The 21,000-nt window shown below is 39.0% G+C and overlaps 1 protein-coding gene across 1 annotated transcript in view; it reads left to right on the top strand.

The window, feature by feature from the left end:
- Nucleotides 1–21,000, top strand: part of LOC119420863 (receptor-type tyrosine-protein phosphatase S) — a 167,108-nt gene that overhangs the window by 140,190 nt on the left and 5,918 nt on the right. The window contains exons 5-13 of the mRNA XM_037688615.1: nt 784–972; nt 4,740–4,748; nt 5,437–5,454; nt 7,420–7,530; nt 8,508–8,519; nt 12,833–13,102; nt 15,696–16,277; nt 16,955–17,100; nt 17,751–17,895. Coding sequence (XP_037544543.1) covers nt 784–972; nt 4,740–4,748; nt 5,437–5,454; nt 7,420–7,530; nt 8,508–8,519; nt 12,833–13,102; nt 15,696–16,277; nt 16,955–17,100; nt 17,751–17,895 — 1,482 coding nt within the window. The remainder of the gene's footprint in view (nt 1–783; nt 973–4,739; nt 4,749–5,436; nt 5,455–7,419; nt 7,531–8,507; nt 8,520–12,832; nt 13,103–15,695; nt 16,278–16,954; nt 17,101–17,750; nt 17,896–21,000) is intronic.

Here is a 21,000-nt window from a genome sequence, read left to right as displayed (position 1 = left end):
TTTTGGCTTCTGAAGTTGTCAAAAAGCATATAGTTATATTTATACCAGAGTTTTAGACATCTCACAATTACATTTCAGTAAACTGACCTAACAAATTAAATAATTAGAGCTACATGGGGAAAAAAAAGTTAATTAAACAGATGTATGAATTAGTTTTCCAGTCACTTCTGTTAATTTGCATATTACACTGCTTACACACTGATTTACTGATACAAGTATTTACATACTAGCATAAAGCTAGTTTCTCCTGTGTCCTCACATTTCCTTTTACGTGTAGTAGATATTTTTATTCCTTAGTATTTTTATTCCTCTCGTACGAGTATCGAACTCAGTTACCAAAAGGAGCCAACATTTAAAAACGTGGTCTGAGCCATGGGCCACTTTCAGCTGAAACATTAACTCGAGTCAGATACCGGATATCTTTTCTTGGTTGCAGGTTCATGAACAAGAGTTTGATCTGTCTCACCTGACGTTCTGTTACTCTTTCCACATCAGAATCAGTAATGACAGAATGATCCAGCAGTCTTTCTGGATTCAAAGTTAGCCAGCTGGCAAGAGAAGTCTAAACTAAATGATGTATTTATCAGTTTGTTAAAGAATAAATTAGAAGAGATACAATATTTTACATTGAAATTCTCATCTCGGGGGATCTGATTTGGCCCGTGGCTCTTGAGTTTGACATATGTGCTAGTCTGTTTTTCCATTGAACTTGCACAGGGTTTCATTAAGACCCCAAACCTTCCCACTGTGACATGTGCCACCGTGTCTCCGACCTGTTTGCAGAGGAACAGTTGCCCCCTGGTTTCCCCACCATAGACATGGGCCCACAGTTGAAAGTGGTGGAGCGAACGCGCACCGCCACCATGCTCTGCGCCGCCAGCGGCAACCCTGACCCAGACATTGCCTGGTTCAAAGACTTCCTCCCTGTCAACACCACCAACAACAACGGGCGCATTAAACAGCTCAGATCAGGTAGGTCCTCTGCTGAAACTCACTTACTAAACAGGGGAGTCTCTGATCTGCTCCCCACATCCTCTGTTCTTTCATCTTCTTCTTCCTGCCATGATTTAACTTCTCATTTGGCTTTTAATTTTATAGGTAATGGCATTGTTTCTACTGTTTCCTGTCCTCTACACTCCAGCTGTCTCTGTGTGTCTCCCTTTGTCTTCCAGTGTTTTCATGGGCTACTGGAACTGTTCCCCTCCTGTCTTTTGCTGGCTTCTGCTCTAACTTCTGCCCTCATTGCTCACCGCTGTGACTTTCTACAATAATTTCTGCTTGCTCTTTATGTTGGTTTACTTTCCCCTGCATTGATGCAGTGCCTTTTAGAACCATTTTCTCCATTTATGTCTTTATGCTTTAATATTCAACATTTAATTTAATTCTAAATCCATGGTTTTAAGATAAAAGAATGCAGAACTGTAAATATTTTTTTCCCTTCTTTGAAGCAGTCTTTGAATAGAAAATTATGTTTTTGTTCGGGTACATTTTTAGGTTGAAGAAAAGTTGTTTAATTTTAATCAGCCACAGTAGTACCAAAAAAAAAAAAAATCATAAAGCTTGTCCCCTGTAGCTTCATTTTTTGCAAGCCCTTCTTAATATTTAGATGCCAGCTTTTTTTTTTGCCTGCCACACACCTTAATAAGTTCCTCTGCACCAAAATCTTAAATTTAATTTTATTATTTTAGCATAAAAATTACTCTGTTTTCTTAAAATTTTGCTAGCAGCTTTATGTGACAGAGAAAGCCAAACTGCAGTGCATATTTTTTAAGTAAATAAATTGGATTTTATTAAGAAGGGATTTGTGAAAAGGTTATGAGCGGTCAGTATGTTACCTGTGTTGGATAGCTCTTGGAATGACCTCAGATTGAGGAAATAATGTATTTTTGACTAGATTTACAGAGCTAGTCTGAGCAGGACCAGCAACAAAGTGGATTGCTGCCTTCTAAAAATAGTTTTAGGCTTAAATATTTTATAGTATTTCACGTGAACACGTTTTTAGACCTTTATGTCGACGTCAGTGTAGCATTGCCCCGTTATATCCATGTAGCGTTAAGCTGATGATGGTGTTAAAGTTGATAAAACTGTAACGTTTTATATTATGAAAATGTATGTTTGTGGAAACAAAGCCAGTGTGCAATGTTGTGTTATCTGTGGCTGATTACTGCTTTAAAGAAAACAAATACGTTTATCTCGCTGAGCTGTGATTGTTGGAGACTAGGCGGCAACTAGTCCAAGAAAACTGTGAGAAAATAGGCAAAATGTTTTGTTGCAGTCTCACTGATTGCTGAGTGTTTGTGACCTTGCAGCTATGTTTTACACAGCAACGTTTTCAAAATCACAATACGTACGGGTTATAAAATTGTATTCTAGGCTGCACACATTTTTTTCTTGCCCACATTGTACCCACCTTGGCTTGCTTTGTATCCAGTTTGGCAGCAACCCTGTTTAGGATTTAATTTACTGGAGTACACTTTTGAAATAAATAGGCAGATTTAGCCTGAACGCTCTGATGTTTTCTGTCACAAGATGTGTCAAAGTACACTCTAGGGTTAGGGGAAGTAAATTTAGAAGAATCTGAGATGCCTGCAACATATTTGTCTTTTAAAAGAAGAAATGTCAAATAATAAAACATTAAATATGTTCAAAAGACAGGTAACAAGATTGTGAGCCTCTGCAACTCATGCAAATAAATTGAAAACCCCTGCAAACATTTTGAGACGTTTAGGAGACTCACTCATGGTGGTCCTTTGTCCACTAGTCACAGCAGTGAGATACTGTCTCAGGAAATACAGGTTTTACTAGCTATGTTTACATGGACATAAGTAATCGGATTAAACGGCCATTGAGAATAAAAATGCGTCATGTAAACGCCCCATTCGGATTATTTCAGCTCGATCCGAAAGAATTTGTAATCAGAATGAGAGGGGTGGTTTATGCCGATTCACAATCTGAACAGTGTGCATATAAACACTTAATCTGATCGTTTTATTCCGATCGTGGAAAACTGACCTGACTGCGCATGTGCAACCTATGTCTGTCTCACGTATTTCCGCCTGGCTAATGCTAATAATATTAGCATGTCGGGGAAGCAACACTGGTCGGTGAGCGACACAACATTTCTACTAAAAACTTTGAAAGAGCTAAATGATCTGTATTACCTGTAGCTCAGTCAGGGAGTGCAGCAACGTCTCCACCATCAGTAAAACCTGTCGCAGGTCCATTTTTGGCGCTCAGGTTTGTTTACGTTCATCCTGGAAGTAGAACTTCTTTTTCTGTGTTTTTTTTAAGGAGAGTTTACCACACTGCGCATGTCAGTACTGCTGTTCAGAACAAAGCCCGCTGCATGTAAACGCTCGTCTTGAACGGACTGTGCTCATGTAAACGATACATTTTGATTATTTAATCTGAAAACATTTCAATCCAGTCAAAGATTTTTGCACATGTAAACATAGCTAGTGTTGCTGTCAGACAGTGATCCAAATTTCAGCACGGTTTGTACCATGTCAACCCACATTAAGTAGGGTTCCCAACATGACATTTGATTTTTCCCTGAGTAAATCCTGAAATTTCAAGAGATATTTCAGTCACACGGAACACTCAGGTGTAGTATACTCTAGCCTACAATACAAGCATACATCAATCATTCCTAATAATGTATACCATCAGATACCAAAAAACCACCATAGCCAAAGGACACAGTACAGTGTAAAAGCAGAACATGGACTCGCTGATACTAGAATTTTTCTTCTTTCGGCTGCTCCTTTCTTCAGGGGTCGCTACACCGAACTAAGTCGTACAAAGACTTGACAATTGTTTTTACGCCGGATGCTCTTCCTGATGCAACTACCACCATAGCCCTGTGTGTGGAGCAGGGAGCTGCTATCTAGGGCAGCCCGGGGTAGCAGATGGTGGGGGTAAGGGCCTTGCTCAAGGGCCCAGAGTGGGGCAAATGAGGGTGGAGGCAGGTGTGGGTGCTTCACCTATCCCACCCACATTTTAATGTTGTTGGTACCAGTTGAACCAGTGATCTTCCGATCACAGGCCCACCTTCTCTAACCTCTGCACCACCACTCCCCTACTCAACGGTACTAGAATATTTTCATTAATACATGTACACGTCAAATCTCAGAGAGACCATCTTTTAATCAGTGGATCAGTGTTCTAATCCCCTGAGTTTTCCCTGCTTTCTAGAGTTGCTGGGATTTTGTTACGATTGTTTAAATAAATCTGTCAACGGTCAAGCTTTACGTCGTTTGTTATTTTGTGACGTAAAATACCAATAACAGAACATAGTTTGCACAAACTACTAAGAAAGCAGCGACACACTTTGGTCTTGGCCCCATTTGGACTAGCCATTAGCTTTGTAAATCTGGTCAAAATTCAATTGTTTTTCCACAAAATGAGCCATCTACTAAAGGTAAGAGATACGTGTTCATAACCTCTCCATAAACCCCACTTCAAAGGATTTGCATCGTCCTTTTAAAATGTTGAAGTCTTGTGTGTTTGACCGCCTGTCTTCACTGATTTCTTTGTTGAGTCATCATGTTTAACCTCACTTCCTCACTGACTTGTTTCAAGTAAGACTGTGTCAAATTAACCTCAGTTTTCTAACATGCGGCTTTGACTCGCGTACAGTTGCTAAAGCATTAACGAAACCTTTGTTAACTAAACGTACCTAAAGACTATAATCCAATTCTTATGCTGTCTTTCTTCTCTCTATATTTTTAAATCTACAGAATCCTTTGGTAAGTGCTTAGCTCTGAAGCACACATCACCCCCCCACTAATTTTCATGTTTCAACAACTATTAAAATGCATGGCATGCATTTTACTAACAGATAGCTTAGTTTCAGGGCTAGAGAAACACACACTGTTCCCCTCACCCCCCAGTGTTCAAGTGTCTTAACACAGCCAGCTATATGACCACATTATATTGAGATGTTTAACCACTAAAGCTTCAGCCAAGTACTTCTTTGTATACTGACCTGAGTAATAATCTCATGTTTCTCACGTTTGTTCCCACTCACTGATCCAGCACTTGATTTTTTTTAACACCAGCACCTTAGGTATAAAAAGTTGGAGATTTAGGGAGGTGACCAGCTCTGCTCTCATATATAAGAGTCCTGAAAGTCTTTTCCTTCAGTAGATGGTCTTCAGAAGCCATTGCCACTTCCAAAAACACGGCACCTCCCCTCCACCCCCTGTGGTACACCAATGTACAAGTCCTCTGACTAATGAAGTTTTTTAATGATGAATCCTGTCTTTATTTGCCAGAAGAAAGTGCTCTATTTCTCTTTTCTCTTTCCTGTAGTATCTTTATTTACGTACCCTGTTAAACCTAATTTTAATTCTTCTTCCAAAGCCCCCAGCCTCTATCTACTCGTACTAATGCTTCTTCTTTCTAATCTTATTTGCATTCATATTATCCACCCAGGTGGTACACCAATAAGAGGTAAGAGTGCTGAACTGACGTTCACAGAATGAAAATAATACAAGTTCATTCTTGCTGTCAACCCATCCGTTCACCTGAATCACCTCCATTTTTGTCCCGTTTACAAAGACCGAATCCCATTACGTTCGTATGGACCATCCTCCTTATTTGTCCTGTTTTGTTGACTAATATTGTATTTCATCACGTTGTCTATGCCTTATTTACTCCTTTGTGTTCTTGTTTTAAAGAAGCCCATTTAGCTCAGTTGTGATATGCTTGCCTTGGCCTCAAATAAGCATATACAATGACAATTATTTTTTTAGACGATATTTTTACGTTCATTTTTGTTTTCTTTTTGGCCATAGCAAACCATGTGTCCCTCTTCTTGTCCAACTAAAACAACCAAGCATTTTTCCCCCCCTTAGCTGTTTCTTGTTCAGCACTAAAAATATACACAGATGCTGTGGAATCACGCAGACATGCTGAAGACGACATTGTCTCTCTTGTGCTTTTTTCTCCCAAAAAGCTCTTTCTATCTTTGCAAATTACTTTTTTTTCCTACCATTTCTTCTATTTGCTTTCCTCTCCTGTACCTCTACAAAAAAGCCCAAACAACCACTTTTTTGATAAAGTTTCTTACGGTGCTTTTTTTTTACCTCTTTCACCTATTTTTCTTACTTTTCTTGGGTTTGGAAACTATTTTACTTTTTGACATTTTTTTATTTTTTTCTTCAGGGTTTGGGAAGGCAAACTGTAGAGTCTGGCGAGGACCTGATTGGCTCATTTTTGCCATGTGACATGGAGCTGGAGAATTGTTGATGCATAAAGCCTTTTTTTTCTCTGGGTCATGTGACACCACACTGCTGATCCCATTGGTGGATTTTTTATGGGTGTCTTTTGTAGCTTTCACAAGCTAAAGCAGTGGTTGGTTGCTTTCTTGTTGGCTCAGGCCATATTTTGAATTTTGTCTTCTAATACAATTGCATTTTATTTTTCAGCTAAGGGTTGTCAGAAGGTTGTAAGTTGTGTCGACATACATTTCTTGCCAAGATTTGCATGTCAAAAACTTTTGTCAGAGGGTTATATGTTGGTTTTGCTTTACGTGATACTTGAATTACGTTTTTTTTTCCAGATACCTAAGCAGCATTTTTCAAATTTTTTTGTATACGCTGCTTTTTTTTTTTTTTTTTTTTTGAAAGCTACACTTTGGCGAAGTGCAAAATTATTCTGTAGGCTGAATATTACAACTGATCTGTGATTGAACATGCTAAAGTCATACCTAAATTTATTTTTATTTTTTTAATTGTCCTCCCTTGTTACGCTGATTTCTTATATTGTAAACCTCTTTTGTTTGATCCATGTTTCCCTAAAGCAGTATCACTCATCCCCATATTGACCGGTCCAGTGACATGTTGTATATTGATAGGCTTGCCCTTCTTCGTCAAAGTAAAAATTATTTTTGTTACCATTGGCGAGAGGATGAGTGTCTTTCCATCACGTAATTTCGTGATTTCGTAATGTTTTATTTTTTCCGTCAAAAGAGGTTATCAATAAGGCAAATGTGATGTACAGTATTTAATTTGTATTTATTTTACTATTTTCTTTTTGCTTATTTAGCTTTGTATTGAAATGTCTTGCATGGTTCAGTTGCCACTTTTAAAATCTAAAGTAGGGTTGTATAATCTCCCATTTTTATCCCAATATGCTAGCCAGGTAATCAAGATGTGATTGTCTAAATTGTAGTGTTTTTAGAATTAAAAACTAATGTTTTATTTATTCGGGATTGGAGATTCTTTAAAAAACAAGTACTTAAATTTCCCTGACTGCTAAGACATGACAGGAAAATGCAAACGTAAAAATAAGTGCGGGGCTAACACCAGCGCCCTTGAGGTTGAACCAGCTTGTTGCTTTTTATTTTTACTTGCCGGTAATGGTAAAACTTTAACCGCACACATTTTGTTACTGCCATTTGTTATTCCCAACCAGGAGCCCTCCAAATTGAGCAAAGCGAAGAATCCGATCAGGGGAAGTATGAATGTGTGGCGACCAACAGCGATGGAACCCGCTACTCAGCACCGGCAAATCTATACGTCAGAGGTAGGAAGTGCTTGTATCAACACCGCCAAACTTTATTAGAACATGAACCTTAAAATCCGAGGAATGTTTAAATCAACAAATAGTCTCTGCCAGGCCCGTGTCCTGTGAGACCGTTGTAAGTATGATTTATTACAGTTTATTTTCTGTTCCTCGCACTTGACTTACCTGCACTGGTTTGAACCTACAGTATCTGCTCTGTGGTGTGTTACTGGCCTTTTCCGTTAATTATCCTGAGTCTTAACACCAGTGACGAGACTGCTTGCTGCGTTTATCTACTAATTGCTTTTAAAACCTGACTGCTGGAGGTGGTAAATGGTGGACAGCACCTCCTCCATCAGAGCCCAATCTCACTTCTTTTTCTCCCCTTGGATTTAGTCTACGACAGCTTTAATCTCATTACTTTTGTAACTGATAATGGTATTGTTAAAACAAATTGAAGTGCAGCACAATTATTTGATTATATTACAAAATTTTGTACACCACATTTAAAACTGGCTTGTAATCACACTAGCTTTTGGTTGCGATTATCAAGTTTATGTAGTGGTGTGATTTTACAATAGCATTTTTTTCTGCTCAAGTAAAATTAGCTTTTGCTCTGGTTTAGCTACACTTACAGTTTATTACCAACACTTCATGATGACTAATGTATTTTATATCCCTTTCTACCAACCAGTTCCTAATACAGACTTTAAAACATATGTAAGACAGCAAAAACCACACCATTCTAAGTCGAGTCTTGGACAGGATTTGGCCAAACGTTATTAGTAAATGAATGTTTGACGAGTGTCAACCTTGCTCCATAAACCAGAGGTCAGGGAGCATGGGGCTCCCTGCACCCAAGGAACTAAAGGTTCTTCGGATTATTTACGTAGCATTCAATCACTATAAAAAATGGCCTTTTTACTCTCTGTGTTTCCCTTGTTTTTCTCCTTTCCTTATTTCATTTTGTTGCGCAACAAAACCCCTACATCCTTCAGAGCTACGAGAAGGTTGGTGTGTTTTTACTCTTTGAACACAAACATTTAAAAGTACGTATGTTGTATATACTGTCAGGTTCAACTGTTTGTCACAAACCATTACATCTCAGTGTTGCTGAAACTTGGGCACAAATGTTTCTTTTTTGTTCTATTGTTTTTGCTCTTAGCCATAATTATGTCTTCCGTTGTTGTACATTCAGTATCTATTGAAGCAGCCCCTGATCTTTGAATGCTGGACTGTTTAACCTACAGCTGGTGCATGTTTGCATCTTTGATGTTGGGTGATATTTGCATCTGTCTGACAATCTTATTTGCATGGTCCCCCTGTTATTGTTCGACCCATCCACATCCCTTTTCCAACCCTTTACCCTGTCGGTGCTCCTGCTTGTTTAAATTCCCAGATGACTTGCAGATAATCATGCCAGTAGGGATGGAAGACTGAAAAGGAAACAAAAACATGCATTTTTTTTTTTTCGCTTTCAAATATTTAGGCATCACTACTGTAACACTATCCTTGACGTGCTCTTTTCATCTCATTTTTATAGCGTGTTTAGGAAAGATCTTTCCTTTGTTGTAATTGGCACTAAAGTCAAGAGTCAAGCTGTAAAAACAACCTCGCCTGCAGAGATTACACATTTCCTTTGATGAGGATGCTTCTACTTGCAGCCATGAAAGAACGATGCATTTAGAGTCTTATCTGCAAGTCTTGACAAACGTAATGATATTTAAATGAGCAGGATAATATTATGTCTGTGGGGAACGGGATCCAATTGGATATTAATTAAATATTGAGTGGGAGAAACGGTGTATTTAATAATGCAAGCAGTTCCCTTGGATTTCCCTCTCTGGAGAGCAGCTGCCTGCTCAACAGAATGAGCTTTGTGAGTTAGCAGCAGGAAGTGCATGCTTTTGTTACAAGTCAACACCTCCACTTTAAAATTACACACTATTAAATGTTGTAAAAGAGGGTGAAATAATTGGTGATGGGTGAAAATAATCAGTTTATTTTTAGTTTTTCCAAGTATTTCCAAAATAAATGCTCTAACCCAACAGTACAATTTTGAATACTACAAGCAGTAGTACTGAATACATTAGAAACCCATCCCTCTATTTGAGTTGTATTAACAGTATTTTGTAGCTCCAGTAGCCCAACTTTTTTTTTTTTTGGACAAATCCCAAATAAAAAGTAAACAAACAAAACAAATTATTAGGCTTTTTTTTATTTTATTTTTTTTATCATTTTTTAAATTGTGCTTCCAAGATTAGCTTTTGATACTTATATCTAACAGTTGCTTATGTTAGCCTTATGCATTTAGCTTTAACCTATGCTAGCCATACACTGTTAGTCTTGTACAGTTAGTATTCACTTTTTCTAGCTAAACACAGATAGCATTTGCTTATGTTAGCTTTGTGTAGTTAGCGTTCACTTAGCCTGATGCCAATAGCATTTGCTTCTGTTAGCCTGATACAGTTAGCATTCATTTATGCTTGCCTAACAAAGATAGCATTTGCTTATGTTGACCCTATGCAGTTAACTTTCACATATTCTAGCCTGAGACAGTTGGCGTTTATTTATGTTAGCCTGATGCAGTTAGTATTAGCTTATGCTAGCTGTATAAACTAATAGTTTTGGGAGCCATGTGCCATTTCTTTCCTCTCACACTTATTTTGCCCCGTAGTCCTATTCTTCCATTTTCACCCCGTTTTTCACATATTGTTCTTGGATGCATGACAAACTTATCCCCATACTAAAGACCCTGAGCCATTGCTTGTGTCGATAAGGTTATATATTTAAATTCACTACAAAGTTTAACAATCTTTTTTAGGTTTAAATAAGGTTTAGTTTTATTTATATTTTCTTTATATGAATAAGAGTCACATAAATGTGTATACACTGGAGCTAATGATGTGTGTTCATTAAAGTGTTTTTTTTTATATACTCTTTGGTTTTAAAGCACAATTATTTTATACAATTCTGCAAAACTGTGAAGTTCTGTAAAATGAAAGCCATGTGAATATTTAAAATGGGGTTTTGAAAAAGCATAAACTACAACCACACAAAGTATCGTGGTCCTACTTAAACATTGGCCCAGTTGGAGCTTTTGGTATTATGTTAACCTTGAGCAAAATACCATGGTTTCACAGTAATAAAAGAAAAATTAAGACTTTTTTTAACATATATATTGAAGCACAAATACAAAAATGGAATGTGAAAGAACATTCTTTACACTTACCAATGTAAGCTAAAATTCCAGAGAGAAAGCAAACAGTTCTCTTTTAATAGAGGTACACATAGTTATGGCCTTCATGAAAATATAGCATTATTAAAGTACAGAAATAATTATACTAAAGTAAAAGCACTTATAATGCAAAGCATGAGTTGTCCTCCGTCTTCCACTCAGTAAAGTAACATTATTTCTGACAAGCTGGCGTTAGCTAGTTAATTAGCTGGGTTATCTGCTCGGTAGTGGTCCTGGTTTTCATTAGACTGATGCACGTGCTAACTGTCATAGATTTTATCAAATAAAAAACAGCATTACCTTAAAAAGAAAGATAGAAAGTGCTCCACTAGCAGTAAAACCATGACCATGTGTGCTTTTCCTTATCTGACAAAAATTTCCAATCGACTTCAGCTTTTTTCACTGGCATAAAACTTTTGGTTGTTTCTGGTTCCTTCTGCCTTCAAACACAGCTGACTGACAGCTTGCAGCAACAAAACAAGTATAGAAACGTTTAATTCTGTAGGACAGGAGGAAACCCGGCACTGTCGCTGTCATCGCATTAAGAAGAGTTTAAACTGTAGAGAAAATGACAACAAAAAAAAACGTTTTAAAACCAGAAACGGGTGTATCGTAGTCCTGCAGAAACTCTGGGAATTAGAATCAGTTAGCGTTCATAGTTTTAATTATTTGCAAGCACAGAATATTTTTTCTTAAAGTAAAGATGGTTTTCCCATCATAAGCATTTTTTAAGCAATTTAATTGTCTATCCTATGCACTGTCAAGCTTGAAAATCTCGAAATTGGTTTACCTCTTTCCTGGAATACTTTTTCAAAGTAGTTAGCAAAAACACGTTTTTATATCTATTGTACATACAGTATGTATATATGTACATATTGTAGGTTTGCTTTGTTTTGTAAGAACATTTAATGATTACTTTCTTATTTTTGTTTGTGGTTGTTATCACTGTTCAGTATTTCCCCTACCATTATACAAGCAGGGCGCCCTGCCTACCGAACCAACCCCCCAACAACTGCCAGCACTGACATAGCACTAAGCTAGCGGCCCACAATACAGACATACTAGCTAAAAAGGTAGTGCACCGTTTCCCTTATGTTGAGCCGTCTACCCTCCCTTCTCTCGAAAACTGTCGGTACAAACAGCGCACTTAAAAATACCCTTTCTTTTTCTGCTTACTTAAAAGAAGTTGCACACGAAGACAGGAGCAGATTTTTTAAAGTTTACTTGCAAGGTCAGAGTTCACACAGGTTTACACAGATGTCTCAAAAGCCCCGTCATGAGAATCTGCACCGGACAGTGTGCAGGAAGTGTTTTTACAATGCTTATCAGCACAGTGACATTGGTCTCTTCGACTCAGAAGCGTCGGGTGTCTGCAGGTTCTTCTCTTTTAGAGAAAAAGAACTCTGCTCCTCACACACATAGCTCAGCATTAATGTAACATTAGCGGTGATAAACATCCATAAACCTTTACCTAAATTCCCCTGAGAATCCCCCCCCGTCGACAAAAAACACAGAACAGATGAGCGCCCTGCCAAAGCAAGTAATGTAGGAGAAACACTGCTGTTAATCTTTTCCGAAGTATTAAAGCATCACATTTGGCAGCCATTGGTGGTTTCTCTTCAGACTGAATCTACAAAAAGCACAAACACCATTTCCTTTCCGTTATGTGCTCGACTCTAATGTTTTATCAGTCTGGGAGATGCGGCACATCAGTTCACATCAGCTGGAGGTGTGCAGCCTAAAAGTTGTTCCTCTGCCTACAACTGGAGTGCTGCTGACTCTCCAGCACTTCAATACTGATGCAGTATTCTGTGCATGGCACTCATGTCGGTGTTGACTCATTCACCACTTCATCTTTGTCTTGGATGGAAAGTGCTTTAAATGTGTTTTCTTGACCATAAGCTTCAAATGGCGAAAGTGATTTCATTGTTATCCTACAATTTAAAGATTTATGATTCCGATATTGTTCTCAATCGTATGTATTTTTTCCTGTTTAGTATCCCTTTTTTGCAGAAATCTGTTTTCACCATTAAGTTCTGTTTCTTGCTTGTTGTTATAACTTTATATTTTGTCAATAATTTTCAGTGCGTCGAGTGCCACCACGATTCTCCATTCCGCCTACAGACAATGAGATAATGCCAGGAGGCAGCGTAAATATTACATGTGTGGCAGTCGGCTCTCCCATGCCTTATGTCAAGTGGATGCTGGGTGCCGAGGATCTGACTCCGGAGGACGACATGCCCATTGGACGGAACGTCTTGGAGCTCACGGATGTCCGACAGTCGGCCAATTACACGTGCGTGGCCATGTCGACCCTCGGGGTGATCGAGGCTGTAGCCCAGATAACAGTAAAAGGTAAAGTTTTGTCTTTTTTGTTTCTAATTATAACTTAAAGCACTCTGAGAGCGGACACCAAGACCGTAGGGTCTTGACTAGGCCAGGGCTACTCAACATGGAGCCGATGTGTTGAGCTGCAGTGGATTTAGCCGTCTCTTCTGCTGCTGCAGTCTTCATACATTCTGTGTTCAGATCGACAGACATAGACAGAGCGAGGCGTGATATCTATCTGTTCTTCTGTCTTTGTCTGATTTTTCTCCGTCTGTCAGTAGCACATCGAGCTGCAGCAGCTCCTTTAATTCCTGGATCCGGACGGTGATCCAGATCACCACCAATATGTAATAAATTGTTCTTTGTGACAACCTCAACATTTCCTGAAAATTCTATGGAAATCAGTTTCTAACCAGTTTCTAACTTTTTGAGAAATCTTGTGCACAAGCAGACAAACCGACGCTACTGGAAACATAATCTCCTTGGTGGAGGTAATAACGCACATAATCTAGACATGTGTAAACTTCATGTACAGCACTTTCCTTTAAATACTTAAACTACTAATAGTGTGAATACATGCATGGATGCTCTTTTTAAAGAAACAGTCCAAGAGGAGATGACTCACTACTACAACAAACCGTTTTTAAAAGGTTCTTCAAAGCTTTGGACAAACCCCGGCACCAGATTCTGTTCATTTGATGTCAGATTCAGAATGGAGTGAAGTGCTTATCTCCCAGCCGGAGAACTGCAAAGCCACGAGCTCACCGTTAGCTGGATGTAGGAAGGAGGGGGGCACACTGGGGTACAAAACCACCTCGGTGTTCGGCGTCTTCTAGAAACGGTACTTATCTGAGAGTAATCATATCTACTTTGCAAGGTACCAGAGATATATACCAGATTGGTGCTGCTATGTTGACGTGCACACAAGGGATGGGCTGTGCCGCACACACACACAAACACACACCCAGCTTTGTTTTTCTCAGACATAACGTTGTGATATTAGTCACAATATAACAGTCTGGCAGGAGCTCCCCCAGTAGCCTACTTCAGGTGGCGTATAAATACAATGTATTGCCCTGATATCTCCTGCTGTGTGCTGCGATGTGGGGAATTAAAGCAATAAATTTACCTCTTTAATTATTAAAGTGATAAAGAGGAATCTAAGATTAACAACAACAACAGCAGCAGCAGCAGCAATAGTGTTTAATGCCAACTGTGGAGAATACAGTTCTGTCCTTAGTCATCTTTCATTTCTTTATACTTTGTATTCAAGACCTCCGACCTAAAAAAACTTGTTTTTAATCAACAGATCTTCAGGCTTTCTAAAAGTTTGGACTTGGTCTGCTTTTTGCTAATCCTCAAGGGCAAGGAGTGTGATTTGCATGTGAGTTCAGCTTGCAAAGATCAAGCAGATCACTGCAGTTCTCTAATTATAAAGAAAATGCCCAGTTGCCTTTAACACGAAACATAAAGATTGCGTTTTAAATCAGATCTTTAACTTGTAACTAGCTACAAGTACTAGTTAGTAATTTTGATACAAGGCGTTTTCGTTTTAAATGTTTAGTTGTCTGTGAAATAAAAGTAACACAGTTTGACAGACTTAAAATATTAATTTAGCACCAACTAAGTGATCCCCAAAAAGTCCTGGCAGGTAACCAGAAACTAACTTTTTTATTAGTGACTTGTCAGAAAGACAATTTATTGTTTCAATTTTTAATAGTCTGTTCAAAATGCCAAATAAAACAGGTGACAGATATAAAGTATTATTAAAATACTACGTTATGTCTGTTAACAGCACCAAGGTGTTAAACAGAGCTAGTTGGACACTTGTCATGATGATCAACTAACTGATGCTGCCCAACAAAGTTGTCAGGTCTTCTGCATGGTTTCTTCATGTTGAAACATTTCATCTTGCATCCAAAGGACTTCATCAGTCCGAGGAGCCACAACAAACTCAGTCCCACAAGCAGCACACTCACACAGTGGTCCAACCAGTTTGATGGTGATAAAATGGTTTAAGCCCCCCTCAACTTCTCTGAGACAGCCATAGCCAAAGTGGTTCAAAACATCAATCAAAGTTCATGCTCATTAATAAAGATCAAACCGGTTGGTCCACTTTGTGAGTAAGCCACTTAGGGGACTGATGAAGTTCTTTGGATGAAGGACAAAACATTTCAGCAAAAAGAAACAATCCAGAGGACCTGACTTGACTTTGTTGGATTTTTTTTACCTGGATTATTGAGCATGAACTTTGAGAACTGATTCTGCATTTGTGTTCAATTAATTTTCCTCCATCCTAAAGGTTTGTCTATCTGAAAATGTTCATATGCACTAAATAGATTCTTAGGACTGACACTTGTTTTGTTTTCCGCTTGTCCACATTCCTCAGTTTGTTTAGTTACAAACTGCTCAATCTACTGTCGTAACAAAGACCATACTGAAACTGAGAGAAAGAGTCGTGAAAATGTGAAGAAATACTGATCAGTACTTTAAAATATCTTAAACTCTGGGCTCTTAGAAGAAAAATATGAAAGAAAAAAGATCTGTTTTAAATCTTTTCCACAGAGCTGTATGTTTCAAATATTTATTTTAATATTTATGTAATGTTTTGTCATTCCAGCGTTACCCAAGGCTCCTGGTATTCCCATAGTGACCGAGCGTACGGCCACCAGCATTACTTTAACTTGGGACTCGGGCAATCCTGAACCAGTGTCTTACTACATCATCCAGCACAAGTCCAAGTACTCCGAGGACTTGTACAAGGAGATTGATGGCGTGGCCACCACTCGGTACAGCGTGGGCGGCCTCAGCCCTTACTCTGACTACGAGTTCCGGGTGGTGGCAGTAAACAACATTGGACGGGGGCCGCCCAGCGAGAGCATAGAGGCCAAAACAGCAGAGCAGGCTCCCAGCACGGCGCCAAGGCAGGTCCGTGGCCACATGATGAGCGCCACCACTGCCGTCATCCAGTGGGACGAACCGGAGGAGCCCAACGGCCAGATCATGGGCTACAGAGTGTACTACACCATGGATCCCACCCAGCACGTCAACCTTTGGGAGAAGCAGATTGTTCGGGGGTCTAACTTCGTCACCATCCAGGGACTCGTTCCAAATAAGACCTACTACATTAAGGTTTTGGCCTATACTTCTGTAGGTGACGGACCTCTTTCTGCTGACCTGCAAATCATTGCTAAGACTGGAGGTGGGTATGCTAACATCATACAACTGAAGCAAGTTGTATATTGATATTTATTCAGCAGTTAGGTTTGAAAGTGTCACAAACATTTCAGTAAATACATTTTTTGAGTCACAGTTTTTCATTAGTGTTTTCCAGATATTAACAAGGGCTGTAAACACACAAACATCTCCAGGCTGTCCTTTGAAATCAGAAATGGTGTTTCACTTTTACGTATAAAAGTTAGAAAATGTAATCTTTTATTCACCCTTTCTGCCGGTGCACACCTGCATCCTCTGAGGAGGCCATCCATGTCACACACACACACACACACCCGCTGCTTCCAAGCTTCAACCACTAAGCAGTCATGTGTGAGAGTGGGACAGACTCTACATAAGTTCAAGTTAAAGTTCAAGAATCTTTATTGACCCCAAGGGGCAATTTGTTTCACAGTCAGTCACACAAAACATCCATATTAGACAAGACATTAAAAGTACAGAAATCATCATTGTTCGTTGAGAAGCCTGATCGCTTCAGGGATGAATGAGTTTTTCAGTGTTTGTCCTACACCTGGGCAGCAGATACCTGTGTCCAGATGGAATCAACCTGAACTCACCATGGAGTGGGATGATCAGGATCTGCCAGAATCAGCCTGACCTTATAATGTTAAGAATAATGAAATGATCTCTTTACTCTCATTCCAGTTCCTTCCCAACCCACTGACTTTAAAGGAGAGGCCAAATCCGAAACGAGCATTTTACTTTCATGGAACGCTCCGGCACAGACCGGACTAGAAAATCAAGTCACCGGATATGAACTCCTGTACAAAAAGAGAGATGAAAAAGACGAGGCAAGTGTTTTTCAGTTCCATCATGTCCACCATTAAAGTTTCATACCTCTTTATTTACTGGTATAATGCAATCTAAATTTTAGGAAACAGTAAGCTTGTCAGGATTTTTTAACATAATTTACGACCCTAAGTCAAGTCCTATTTATTACATAGAGCAGTGGTATTACCGAAGAAGTGATGTTAGTCATTAATAGGGTACAGTTAAAAAATGTTTAGTCTTCCATTATAGTCACAACTTTAACATTTACAGATCATTTGTTAAGTAAGCTGGACTTGAATGTGACTTGTTTAGGTGGCATTTTGTGCTATCAATAAAAAAAATAAAAAAAACTATATTTTATGTAACTGCTCAGTAAAGAGGAAAAAAAACTGTTTCCTTTAAGTTCAACCTCAGTGCTTGTTTTGACGTTTTTTTAAACCTTATTTTCAAACTACCGCTTGTGAGAATTAGCTGCTTAGATATGGTGCATTCGTGGACGAGGGGAAATATTTGAATTTTACGTCCATTTGGGCTTTTTATGGATCGCTGGCGGGGGGCTCGGTTTTGTTGACAGGGCGAGGCTTCCCGCTTGTATAATGGTAGGGGAACACTATATATTCTATGTACTCTAACACTGTGCTTTTATGGAAAAAAAAATAAAAATTCACAGAAACGAGTCAGCTTTGAACCCACAACAACTTACCTGCTGAAGGACCTGAAGCCCTTCACTATTTACACTTTTCGCCTGGCAGCACGCAGTAAGCACGGAGTCGGAGCTTACACCAGCGAGATCTCTGCAGAGACTCCACAGACACGTAGGTCTTCTTCCTTATCTGACCAAGTCCACGCTCTTTAGGAAGAAGCACATTTTCAAATGCATTTCAATTTATTTTCTGAAGCTACATCTACAAAAAAAGAAATATTTTCAGTGATGACTTCCTGAGCCCTGATAAATGAACTTTTATCCTACGTTTAATGCATTTGAAAATTGTCAAGATACGAGCAGTGAAACAGTTAATTGTACGGATGTCTGGTTGACCATGAAGCATTCACCTTGAAGGGTTGCTCAGACAGTATAAACAGACTTGCCTGCATTGTCAGGAGACAAGGTTATAAAAACAACCGCTCCTACTATGTTGGGGGGGAACAAGTCTTAGCCAAAATGAATGATAAAGTTTTGAATATCTGATATAAAAGGAGACATCTTAGTTTTTTAATAATTAAAGAGGGTTCGCTCTTGTCTCCTGACACTGCACTGAAGCAGGAGATTAAAACAATGTAGATTGAGCTTTCTATGTAGCCACAGTAATCAATTATCTTAACGTCAAATGGACTTTTCAGTTTGATTCTACTTTGATGTTAATGCTAAACAGCAGAATCCCAGATTTGGTGTCACATCATCATAGAAAGCTCAATGAAAGAACCACCGTTTTAGAGCTAGGGACATTTTCACCATAAATACCTCAGATTTATGGGAAAAAAGAAACCCGATTGTCGATTTGGAATCTGCTGTCGACTGTAAAACAACCTCTCTGTGGTCTTTTGACCGCAGGTTACAAATTAAAACATCTGATTTTAAATTTGACTGTGAACACAGCATAAATCTGAGGGCTCTGACAGATTGAGGCAGAAACCAGGTGGGTATAAAAAGCTCCAGTGTTCTGATTTTATGTTCTGAAGATGTTAAAGATAGAAGGAAAAAAAGTGCATGTCGATGATATCAGAATGTAATGAAACAGTCATGTCTCCTTTGGGAAGTTCTCTGTTGTACAATCAGGCTTTTACCACAAACCAACAGACTACGGAAAGGTTGGTGACAAATACAACGTCTTTTTCTACTTTTGAACTAGAGACAGCATCAACCTTTATGATTTTGGATTGATGGTAACTGCTTGCAAAATTTATCTGATTTCTACTACATGTATTTTTTTTTTTTATGCTCAATTTGACAGATTTTTGAAGACGTTTGAAATACAGATTTACAAATTTACTTGGAATCTTAAGAGCAATTGGCGTGTGTAACTTATCTTTTTCTTTATAATTTTGGTTTTCTTGACAAAGGTAGGTGACATATTGTGTCAAGTTGTCTTTTTTTTTGTTCCAGTCAACGTCTTCCATTCATTATGTTTATATTTTTGTTTGTCTATATATCTTTTTAGTCTATTTTAGATGTAAAATATTTATTTACCTTCATAAGTCCTTGTGCTTTATCATTTTATATTATTTGATTTTGTTTTTTCTTTTGTTTTTCCTTTTGTTTGGTCAATTTTTTCCATCATCATCATCCTGATCAAACCAAAAACTGAAACAAACCCAACTCATTGAATGGCCTCAACAATCAAACTTTAACGACCAAAATATGTCATCTGCTTCAAAAACCGATGCACCGAGCAGACCCTGCCGGCCCGCCTCAGGACGTAAAGTGCTATAGCTCCAGCTCCACCAACATCCGGGTAAGTTGGCGGCCGCCCCCTGTGGAGTTACAAAACGGGATCATAACTCAATACACCATCCAGTACGCCACTACCGAAGGGGAGGATACAGCTGCTCGTCAAATCTCCGACATCCCTCCAGAAAACTCGGAGTACCTTTTGGAAAACTTGGAAAAATGGACAGAGTACCGCGTGACGGTCACTGCTCATACCGATGTCGGAGCAGGACCCGAGAGCCTGCCGCAGCTTGTCCGCACCGAGGAGGACGGTATGTGTTTGCTGAAACAAACAAAAACCTTCAGCTGCAAATCCAGACTACCCTTTTTAACTTACCCCTTCAAATACTAACAACCTTTTCTTCTCTACCCCCCTTCTCCACCTGCTTCTAAAATGACTGCCTTCGCCTGATACTTTCAGCCTCGTTCTGGACGATGCGCTAGTTTTTTAACCCAAACAAACCGACTCACAAAAGCACAGTTTTTGGCTCTTGGCCCCTTTACGCTGCTCAATTTCAACACATGGTACGGCATTTTTAGATTGCGGCCTTTACCTTCCAGTCCCAGCTGTCTTTTTTCTTTTTTTTTTTGGTGTTTTTTCAAATCACTTTTTAAAAATGAAATCTAACTTAAAATTTGTTAAACACTTGACAAACGGTCGAGTTAAAGACAGTGGGGAAAAACAAAAACGTGGAAGATTTTTTTTTTTTTTTTTAAAAGGCCGTTTTTATAATTTTCTCCACTCATGTGAGAATCATTTTTACTTTTGTTTTTTTCTTTATTTTTTAGCCAAAATTCTTGTTGTGCTTCAAGCTGTTGGAAGCCTTGAAGCCCTTTTTTGGCTAAACACATTTTTTTATCCCATGTTTTTTAAATCCACTCTACTCATTTTCTATGTTTCAGGATTAGGTCAGTCGTCAGACCTGTTTTTGCTGTTGTTTTTTCCTCCCCTTACCATTGTTGAAATATCAATGTCATGCAGTGCTTGTTGCATTTTACGGCACAATTGTGCCCTTTTTTTCTTTTTTTCTCTCTCCTTTTTTGATCACTGCAGAATTTTGCACCACAGCTTTGGGGCAAGGCTTTATAAAAAAATATGAAGGGGTTCTCTACAATTTTGACCTTATTTCTTTTATCCCCATGGTGTTCCTCCAGTTCCTAGTGGGCCACCTCGTAAAGTTGAGGTGGAGGCTGTCAACTCTTCATCAATTAAAGTGATCTGGCGCTCGCCGGTGCCCACCAAGCAGCACGGTCAGATCCGAGGATACCAGGTGCACTATGTCAAGATGGTTAATGGGGAGTCCACAGGACAGCCAGTCTTCAAGGACATCCTGATTGATGATGCCCAGGTACAGCACCCCCCACCCCCAGCCAGCCGTCTCATTCCTCAGACAAACAGTCCAACTTTAGACATTCTCACTTTTACGCAGACAACAGCAATCTCTCTTTTCCTTGGAAACTTGTACAAATGGCAATTTATTTATATATATAT

This window comes from Nematolebias whitei, chromosome 1 (assembly GCF_014905685.2).
Source record: "Nematolebias whitei isolate Nwh7 chromosome 1, NemWhi1, whole genome shotgun sequence".
NCBI classification, from domain to species: domain Eukaryota; kingdom Metazoa; phylum Chordata; class Actinopteri; order Cyprinodontiformes; family Rivulidae; genus Nematolebias; species Nematolebias whitei.
This window is presented reverse-complemented; position numbering and strand designations above follow the sequence as displayed.